Raw genomic sequence first — 11,394 nt, forward strand, 5'->3', positions numbered from 1 at the left:
TACTACTCCCATACGGACAAGAAAAAAATGATAATCCAATGCATTTTCCACGTAATACAGAATACAGGCTTTACCTTTACTCCCCGATGATACCATATGGTATCATGGTGCTGATTAGAAAATGAATGTGCGTTTTGGACCTTCATACTCTCATATTTGGGTGAAAACTCTGACACAGGTCTGGAGCAGGCCTGGGAAATTCATATTGATGACCAATCTCCCCCTCTCCGCAACATATCCATGCCACATTTCCGAACAGTTTCACATTTTGGCTCATTATTCAACTTGTATGGCACCCAGGAACATGAAACATGTTTCAATCTCTTTGGAAACGTCCATTCTTTGAAAGGAATACTAAGGTTTGCGCATTCTCCCCAAAATAGCGGGAGAAGAGGGGGCAAACTACAGATTTTTTTTTCATTGAAATTCGGTGGTTGCGCCCCCAAACCCACATTCATCAGTTTGGCATTCTGAATTGTACACGGTTGCATGCTATGATGTTTTAGCTGCAAAACAAAACTTATCCGAAGTATATTGCTCCCATAGTGCCCTAGTTATAACAATTTTCCTCCAAAAATGCAAAATTACCTATTTTTCGTAAAAAAAAATCACATTTTGGCTTATTATTCAACTTGTATGGCAGTCAAGAACATGCAACATGTTTCATTCTCTTGAGAAATATACATTCTTTGAAAAGAATACTAAAGTTTGCGGCTTTTCTCCAAAATAGTGGGAGAAGAGGGGGCAAACTCCAGATTTTTGTTTTTTCCATTGAAATTCGGTGGGTCGCGCCCCCAAACCCCCTACCTCGGTTCAGCATTCTGAATTGTACACGGCTGCATGCGCTGATGTTTTATCTGAAAATCAAATGTTATCTGAAGTAGACTGCTCCCATAGTGCCCGAGTTATAACAATTTTCCTCCAAAGAGTGTTCGAATTTAAAATTCCCGCCGAGAAGCCAGGCCGAGAGAAATTTCTCTCCCTCTCTCTCTCTCCTCCTGCCATCACTGGTTTCTGGCGACGTGGTTGTGTTGCGCATAAAAGAGGCCTAAAAGTTGAGGCCGAAACTTACGAACGAGATTTCCTGTTCCCGTGCAGAGTTCCATAACGATATCTTTTAATAAATAAATAAATAAATTTAAAAAATGAAAAAAAGTGAATGAAGACAAAATTCCCTGACATTTCCCTGACTTTTTTTGACACCTCAAATTCCCTGACTTTTCCTGGTTTTCCAGGTCTGTCGCCACCCTGAATTAGAAATCAAACAAAAAAAATGCTTATGCATCATAAATATAGAATTAAACAACCAGAACTTGGGTCCTAAGTTAATTTTGTACACACAAGAAATTATATGAAAAGCATACCTTTAGAAGATGAGGAAGATAACTGGGATCTCCCATTAGGTTCCTCTGGAAGTTGGCCTCGATGAACTTCCTCATCGCCAGCCAAAACAGCTCGGACTTGCGCAGCTCAAAGGCAGCTTTCCAAACACACTCAGTGAATCTGCCTGCCACGTCTGGGGCCTCCATGACCAAGTAAGGCAAGAAATGTTTGGAAACACTGACCACTGGAACTATGACAGCTCTACCACCAACTTCCAGTGCATCCAGGGCCTCCTTTGAGAACACAACAGCACTGGACAGAGAAGCCAAGCGTTCTGCAGGATTCTCGTAGAGTGATAAGTAAACATCGAGCAGTGACCAGTGCGTCTCCACATAGCCTGACACTAAATGGCCCCAATGAACCTGTAGATCTCTGGTCAGCTTCCCCTCCGTGCTGGTCTTAAGTAGAGACTTGTTTATGCTCCGACTGGAGAGCAAAGCAGCTAGATAATCCTTCATTTCTTCCAGTAAAGGTACCACGATTGTACGTGGACCAATATGTTCCTTATATTTCTCTATACATTTTGCACAATAAAGCACAATTCTTGCAGCAAAATATGAACTAACTGGAGGAATCTCTCTATCTGATTTCAGTACACGTATTGCATAATTCTCAATCTCCCGGATGTTTCGGAGAACCGATAAACACAATGTTTTGTTTTCAGAAATCTGCTCCAGAGCCTTCAAGCGTACATTTACACAGGTGTAGTCCTGAAGATACACTCTCGTTCTCACACAATAATAAACAAAATCTGATATTCCCTTCATGCATTGTTCAAGTACTAACAGTACTGCTTTCATTGTTGGATCGTTATCGGATTCTGGAACACCCCCCACGTCTGTAACTACAACGGTGCACTCTTTCAAAATGGTGCTCAGGAGTTCCAAAGCTATGTCCACCTCTACTTGCGGTGTATAACTGGGGATACTGCAAAGTTCAAATTGGTGTGTTGCAGGGTAAAGAAGCTTCGTAAAAGATCCATCATCCAACGAGAATAATGCAGCATCACAAGATAAAACTGTGAACCTGGCTATGACTTCCATGGACACATGGGTGTTATTCTGAAGAAGAGAGGCCATGGAATCATTAAGATAGGTAGCTACCTTGTCTTTCTCGAAAGTTTCTAACCAACTCACAAGCACTGACCATGCTGCTGTTCCTCTCTTCAAAGATTCTTTGCTTTCTAAGCTCCCAACAAACTCGGCAATGGAATTTACTGTTACATTCTGCACATCACAAAGCTGAATCAAACTTTGCAGCAGCAGCGATTGAATAGCACCACGCAAATACACAACCTGTGTTTCCAAACGGTCCGTCACAAAACATTTCAACTTCGTAACAGAACTATCATTCCATACTTTCATTTTGGGAACAGACGACAAGGCATACGATAGGTAAAACAATGGCACTGGTCCCCATGAGATCCTTAACATGACATTCAAGATTTCATAAAAGAAAAGATTTGCCAGTTCTTCAGGAAAATTGGCAATGGAAGCGAACAATAGGTGCAATTCCTCTCCCAAATGCAATAAGGAGTCGGTATGTTCAGATTCCATAAATAGTCCACATGAATTTAAAACATCACAGAAAGGACCCAGAACAAAATATATTAAATGTACATTTACTGGCAACATGGAAGAGTTTATCAATTGGAGAAATTTCTTTATTCCCCACTTCACAATAAAATTACTCTCATGAATAAAAATCCTTTTAAAAATACAAAATATCCACGATACTTCAATCCTAGGTTTATGTGAAATTCTTTCGTTAGACATGTTCACTAATCTATCGACATCTTTGAGAACTGGTTTAATTAAGTGCACTTGTTTTTCTTCTAAAGTCTCCACTACCAAAAAAAATGTTTCCCATATTTCCTTCAGATACTTTACACATCCTGAATTCCACCAGAAGTATCCCGTGGCTTGAATAGCACAGTTGTTGTGGTCCAGGTAATCAATAATTCGCTTTAGAATATATTGTGCTTGTTTCCTGTTATGAGGACTTGCATCAGACAAACCCCATTGTAATATTTGCCACAGTCTTTCATCACGAATAACAATTTGAGGTATATCTGCAACAGATACACTGTCCGGGAAATATAATTCTGCTAATAAACACAGCACAAGAAAAACATGTGGATTACTTACGGTTCTCTTGTCTTCACAGCTATCACAATTACTTGCAATGTGTATCCATATTTTCTCCAACAATTTGCTACTTCCAAAAGCAGCTATCAGTTTAGGCAATACGGTCACCAGCATTGCAGTAATAACACGTTCATTTCCACATGATACGATTCTTGTGACAACATCTGAAATATTGTCAATGTCCTGCTTAAAAATCTCGTATGCATTAGGCGTTCGTTTCAAGCTAACTTTCAGTACTTTATCTAGAACTGTAACATACCTGTTATACTTAGAACTGTATTCCTGATCTCTACAAGTGTAACTTAATGTTGAAAAGTTGTCAAAACACGATAGATTCACAAAACATTCATTTAACAAAGTCTTGGTAACGATATTAAAAATATCAGTGTCTACTAGTAACAAAGATAATTCTAAAACCTCCCATAAAATAACAAGACACAGATCATGGGCTCCTTCATCGCTTCGAATTACAGTCAAACAAGTGTCAATTATTGTTTTACAAATATCAGACGTGACACTTTCTGTCGAGTGATATGGACCATTATGAGGGCTTCTCAAAGAATTGTATCTAACCTTGAGCACAATTTTCAAAATTTCCAAATTTCTTCTCAGGTAAGAACACATATCTGGAGACCTACATGGCAAGTTGCGAGCTACATCCAAAACTAGAGATGAAATCTTGTCCGTCGTCGGGAAAGTTTCCATTTTTAAATGCAGCTGCAGCATTAAGGAATCTATGTCAAAATTATCCATGGTGCTGGTCTCAATATTTGTACTCTCTTCTTGCCGACATTCACATGAAATTTGTTTTTCTTCTATTTACATGACACGGCAATCAAAATCCCACACGCAAATAACCATGTTGGTACCATACTGTAACCATACACATGCTGGTACTGACTGAATGTTTCTGTCTGTTTGTCCAGCACCGGAGAGCAAACCCAATATTTTGCTACATAATGTAATTTCACTTAATTTTCCTATATATTGTTTGATACAGATAAATTTTAACAAATTAGTATTGTGACAGAAAGCGGAGTAAAGTGTGTTTTTTCAAACCTTTCAAATTTATAGTGAATGCATCACCCTGGACACTTACGTAAACCAAGTTATCATTAACGAGTAATTCTACATATCATTAAGGGGAAGAGATGCTCAACGGTGCTTTCAATTTTAGTTTCCAGACTTTTCGCGATACTGAAATCATTTCCAGAAAAAGGGATCCGGACAGGAAATTCTTTACCTGTTCCAGCACAGAAAAATGAAACAAATTATTTTACAGACGGGATTCTTCTTCTTCTGGCAGGCTTTTCTCGTATATGTTGCTTTATATCGCTCTCTGCGTAAATTATTGTATTTTTCGAACTACTGTAATTCGAAGCAAACATGCACAGTAGCGTGTCCAAGGGGGGTTGATGGGGTTATAACCCCCCTTTCACCCAGCATTCTTAAAAAAACGTCAAAGGTAGGAAAATATGACAAAAGGAGGGCTGACTACCAAGAAAAAGTATACATAACCCCTCCCTTTCGAAAATCCTGGGCACGCTACTGCATGTGCATTATCTGCAGCAAGAAACCTGCCTCTTCACGAAAATCAACTCCAGGTACGCCTCAACAAACATATCAATGTCTAATCAGAATTCCCGAGGTCCTATGGAAATTTGAGAGAGAAGACACCTTCTGTAGCACATATTAGGTTCTCTACATAACCTAAAGCAATATCCATATTTGTTTCCACGCTCAGAAATACACTCAGTGGCATGCTCAAGGGGGGAGGGGGTTGGTGGGGGTTATAAACCCCCTTTGGCCGAGTATTCTTAAAAAAAAGAACATCAAATGCAGGAAAAGATGGCAAAATGAGGGCTGACAACTAAAAAATGTATACATAACCCTCTCCATTCGAAAATCCTGGGCACGCCACTGGATACACTATTGAGATAAGTGTCTTTGTATTCTATTCTGCTAGAAATAACAGTATCTTCTTATTTCCAGCAAATATCATTTAGATAAAAAGATCATCACATTCAGGAAATGCAGTGAAAAAACCAATAGAAGAAAATACAATACAAATACGCAAAATCTGAGCATTATGGTCGATTGTTAAAACTTTCAGGCTCAGGGGAAACAACTTGAAATCTACTGATACTGGGAGAGTTTATAGAAAACAATTTTAAAATACCAGAATACAGTATATGCCTACTCTTTACTGGTTTTACATAACAAGTACAAACTTGATGCAATTGATTGGATTAGGTTCTCTCTCTTTTGCCAGTTTTGGCTAATGGCGATGATCAGAATGTACGGATGAAGACAGAATCACACACACATGTGGACAACACAACACAATTCCTACATGGATTATCCAGAGTGCAGGTCCAGGGCATCAGCCTCATTAGTGTGCAAAATGCTACATTCGAATCAATGTATGTGCACTTCAGAAATGACAGGCAGAGGTAAAGAAGGAAAGGGACTCTGCAGAGGAGGTGCCAAGCATCACCATAAGTTCTCTTCTGAGACAAAATCCAGGGTATCACCCATCCTGCAATCTGTCGTTCTTCCTGATGAGATGTCTCACCTACGAAGACACACACGGAGTGTTCCAGGTTTTCTTGGAACACATATTCTGCAATGCCGTCACCTTCACAGAACATGCCAAGAGGAAAACCGTAACCGCCATGGGATGTTGTGTACATATTCAAACACCAAGGCATAACCTTGTATGGTTTCGGAGGTTAAGGACTCATATTTGCCTGACCTCCATTGTGAAAAAGTGACTGTAGAACACAAAATTATAATATGTTGTTTGTTTGGGTATGTATGGAAGCACACATTAGTCACCACCACCACCATCCTTCTCCATTTTCAGTCTCTGGCTGGGTCAGTATAGAAGTCCAAACTCTTAATTTTCATCTGATCTTCCATTACTCCTCTCATTCCAGTATGTTTCAATTCTGTCCTCTCCTTGTTACTCTTCTCGCCACCTGCCGTTTCAAAATATATATTGGTCTTCCACCTGATATTCAGATACAGGTAAAATTTTGATAAGTTGAGAACTGGACACACTGAATTCTTTTCTCTTCCCAGGTGCAAAAAGCTTCAAGCAGTACCTCTTCTGTCCAAGTAAAAAAAAAAATGCACTGTAGTGATTATAACATAATTTTAAAATTTCCACTTACAGTTTGAATGTAAGTCATCACGATGCACTCTTCCTTAGTTCTGGAGACATACCTAGTCAGCTAGAAGCCAACTGGCTTTTAACAATATTATCACTAGGAAAAGGATTTTAAGGTGCAAAATTCTGGTCAGGAAATGGGGGGAAAAAAGGTTCTGAAAATGTTTTAAAAAAAGGTGCTGATAAAATGGCTTTATTCAATGCTCTCTTTTTCTGCACCTTCTGTATATAATGCACGCGGACCATATAGATTGATTCATTTGGTGTTTTAAGTCCACTTTTTGCACAGTAAGGCTGATCGGGAATGGACCTGCAGTTAAAAGTGGGATCCGAACCAGTGTGAGCCTACACCAGGTATCGAAACCGGGACCCCTTCATTACAAGGTGACGATGCTACTACCACTGCGCCATCGGGGAGCCTCGGACCATATAGAGAACTGTGGTTCTGCCAAATAGGTTTGGTTGAAGATTCTATTTTATCTCGCAGTTTTGTAATATTATCTTGGAAACTATTGGGGCTGCAATAATTATATACCATTTTATAGCTCTTGTTCTGCTCTACAAAATTAGACTAGGAGTTTAGGTAGCTGCTCAAGAAGATGAAAATCATTTATTTTTCTGTCCAATTTTTTAACAAAACATGAAAGAAAAGGAAGGAAAAAGGTGCTGAAGCACCAAGAGGGGGTGACAAGGGGATAAATGTACTTATCTCATGAAAAGGTGCAACAAAGTGTGTTTTCATGATTGGGGAAAGAGAGACGCGGTAGTATATAAATACGGAGAAACTAGTACTCACTTTTATCCGCGAAGCTGTTTTTTCTTCTTTTTCGATTAATTTCAGTGGCCACTGCCACCATCCTCGTTGGAACTTGCTGCACTGTTGCTTGGTGCAGTAAGGCGGAAATACAGGTCAGACACCCTAACCTACCACAATCAACCCATCCACAAGCAACTCAGCCACAACCAACCCCCAGTGACCAATATAAATGGTTTGCCTTCCCCTACCATCCCACCACTTCCAACCGCATAGCCAAAGCCCTTCTCCCATTTGGCATCAAAGTAGCGCACAAACCCAACTCCAAAATAACTGACAAACTGAACAAGCACAAACGGTACTTCCTCTCCCCCCTTGACAACCCAGGTGTATATGATGCAGAGTGTGAATGCAAGGCTCATTACATCGGCAGGTCCATCAGATCTGTCAATGAAAGAATCCAACAGCACCTAGCAGATGCGAAAAAAGCCCAACCCACTACTGGTCTTGCTAGACATATCAAATACAATAGCCATAAAATTCAAAAGGTTCGAGTCAAACACACTGCCCACACGCTCATAGACACCAAAATCAAGGAAACGCACGCCATAATACACTTCCCGCACGAACTAAACATCGATAGCGGGCAAGCGCACCATACTTGGATTCCACTACTGCAGCAGTTATCGCCCGGAAATAGCAGACGACGCACCAAGACGCACAGCGCACCTAACGGCAGCCAGAGAACTACGAACAAAAGACGCACGCCAAGCAACAGCGCAGGAAGTTCCAACGAGGATGGTGGCAGTGGCCACTGAAATTAATCGAAAAAGAAGAAAAAACAGCTTCGCGGATAAAAGTGAGTACTAGTTTCTCCGTATTTAAAGTGTGTTTATTTTACTTGATTTCATGTCCTAAAAATACATATCTCAAACGATCGGTATGAAAACAGCTGCATTTTTTGGAAAGGTGCTACACCTTAAAATCCATTCCCAAATTATCACTACAGTACAATAATGACAGTAATAGGAAATTTTATATGTTTGGAGCTAGAAAACCCATTGTACAAAATCATATGGAAGTTTTGTTCTATCCTCCCCTTAATATACATTTTGTTACATGAAGTTTGTTTGTACATGTCTGTTTGCTTCCTCACTGCACTCCATACATCTCATGATGTCCAAAAATTAAGAACAGTATATTCACAAAATTACACTGATTCTCGTCAGAAAAGTTTCAAGGGAGGGACTGAACACAATAAAATTCTCCTTGTAGTTCTTTGTTAAAGCTCTTACTTGATAGGTCCTCAATAAAATAAATATATTTCAATTGTGTTTTAAAATTTTGTTCACACCACCCGTAACAAATAACCATGGCTAGAAATGGAACTGAGATGAGATCTATTACCTTTGGAGTTGACTGATTTTGATTTATTTTAGTTCACTTTTCTGACACCTTTGGTGAATTTTGAAGATGAGGATGAAAGGTGATAACATGAGATGGAAGAAGGGAAAATCACAAACACACATGGACAACACAACATGGGCTCCACAGAGGATCATACTGGCCGAGTCCAGATGACAGAGCCTCGCTAGTCTGCAAAATGCAGCCCACAGCATATGTGGAAGGGAGGTTGACATTTAGGAGTCTACAGAAAAAGTCACCCTTTACACCTTTGAAGTTATTATCCCATTTTTATATAGTCATACTACAAGCTAATTTATGATCAATAGTTTAACAAAACCTACAATGCAAACTACACAAAAAAGAACCCTTCAGCAGTTATATATTATGTTTGAATTTTTCGCTGAAGCAATGATGTTCTGCAACATATAGAGTGCATAACATTACATACGACTGCTGAAGAGTCCTTTTGTGTAAGCATAGCAAGGATTTTCTTGAGTAATAATGCTGAGGAAACATGCACAAATGATTTCCCACTATCACAAGTGCTGAATATTGTTATAAAAGTACTATATTGTAACTGACAAGACTTTGTTAATGGCATCGTCAGTGGGAAGCCCAAAAACCCTATGGACCTATCCACTGAATTTATCCTTGGTTCACATCCAAAAGGTCACTGATGAATAATATAACTATGATGGCAGAAAGTCCCACACCATGGATTCAAGTAACTGCTAACTGCTCTTGAAACATCCGTATGTTATATAAATTATATATACCTAGGTACAATGACATTTTTTAGCAGTATAGAAATGTATGCCGTTCCAGCACCTTTCTACAGGTTGGAATTAAAATAATAATATTTTGATTTAATGGTCCTGCGCCAAACGGTCTAAGGCATCAGGCTTTGGGCTACGGGATGCATGCAGGTTCGAGTCTCTTGGGGAAAGCGTAACAACTTTTCTCCTGAGACTTTGGCCAGTGCATGGGACCATTGGCCACCCACCATGGTGAAAAAATTGGGGAGATATGAACAGTGACGTGCGGTGACGTCGACACTTGGGGTAGCAATCAGTGGCATGCTCAAGGGGTGTGGGTCATACCCCTCCCCCCTTTCAGGCCCAGTATTCCTAAAAATAGAATGTCAATAACAGGAAAAGATTGCAAAATGATGAATGAGTACTAAAAAAGTACACGTAACCCCCACCCCATTCGAAAACAAAAAAGATTTGATTCGACTACTAAGCCAGAGATCCTGGGTTTAAATCTCGGCTTGGCCATGGGTTTTCTTTGAGTTGGGTTGGTGTTTTAAGTCCACTTTATGCACAGTAAGGCTAATCGGGACTGGACCTACAAGTTATTCTTTGAGTGTGTCCCTTCATCAATTAGGCTATATTGTATCATCTTCGCGATTAGCCAAAAGTGGAGGAAAAGCGAAGTAAAATAAACCAAATCAAGCAATCAATCAATGATTTGACTTGATTTTTGTTACTTAGCATCGCTTTTTTCTCACATTTGGTTAATTGCGAAGATGATACGATAAATTAATGAAGGGACAAACATAAAGAACACCCATGCCCAGGTCCGAGTTCGAACCCGGGACTCCTGGCATCCTAACGCGCTGTGATAACCACTCTCCCACGGTTGGTTGATTTGGTGTTTTAAGTCCATTTTATGCACAGAAACAAAACAGGTAACAAAAAACACTTTTTTGTAGTTTCTTCAATAATATTAATTTGGCTTCTTGAGTTCAGAGATACATTTTTCATTTCAAATTATTTCATTATTCACTGCAGAGTACAACACAGGAACAAGAATGCATGCTCATCACGGGTTCAAATCCTGGCCTGGATTTTTCTAGGTCCCTTCATCAATTTCATCGTATCATCACTCATCCTCATTTTCGCGATAACCAAATATATCAGAAAAGCGAAGTAAAATAAACCAAACCAACAACAATATGAACGTGCGTTCTCTTGCCCAAATAAATACATCCGTTGGAGGGCAAGAGATTAGTATATTTAAATAAAACACTACTAAAACGAGAGCAAAAGAGAGCCTGAGCAAATATTTGTAATTTAGTCATTATACAGGGTTATTATAAATGATGGACCCATTTTCAAAACATCATAGGTAGGGAAGTACAGATCCAAATTGAACAAGCTATATACCAATGGAAAGAGGAAACTTCAAAGTTTCTGGCGGGCAGCGGACGGCGGGCTGTGGTGGTTGCGGAAGCGGCCGGTAGAGTTCGCGAGAGGACTGTCTCTGTCAGTTGTGAGCGAGATGGCGACCTTGGACACAAGGTTTTCTGCATGCTTGAGTTCGCGAAAAGTGAGTCGCAAATTGCAGTGCAGCGGGCATTCCGTACCAAATTCGGTAGCAAACCACCAACTAGGAAAAGCATTAGCCTTTGGTTTCAGCAATTTCAAGCGACTGGAAGTGTGTGCAAAGGAAAAAGCACAGGCCGACCACGTGTGTCAGAGGACGATGTCCAACGGTGGCCACATTGAACATTTATAGCAGTTACAAAC

The 11,394-nt window shown here is 39.9% G+C and overlaps 1 protein-coding gene across 1 annotated transcript in view; it reads right to left on the reverse strand.

The window, feature by feature from the left end:
* LOC145997380 (tRNA (guanosine(18)-2'-O)-methyltransferase TARBP1) overlaps window positions 1-4,398 on the reverse strand; it is a 36,865-nt gene extending 32,467 nt beyond the window's left edge. Inside the window, exon 1 of the mRNA XM_083134354.1 lies at window positions 1,365-4,398. Within this exon, the coding sequence (XP_082990480.1) occupies window positions 1,365-4,283 (2,919 nt within the window). The 5' untranslated portion in view covers window positions 4,284-4,398. The remainder of the gene's footprint in view (window positions 1-1,364) is intronic.
* Between the last annotated feature and the right edge of the window lie 6,996 nt (window positions 4,399-11,394).

This window comes from Lepisma saccharinum, chromosome 13 (assembly GCF_977018435.1).
Source record: "Lepisma saccharinum chromosome 13, izLepSacc3.1, whole genome shotgun sequence".
Taxonomy (NCBI): domain Eukaryota; kingdom Metazoa; phylum Arthropoda; class Insecta; order Zygentoma; family Lepismatidae; genus Lepisma; species Lepisma saccharinum.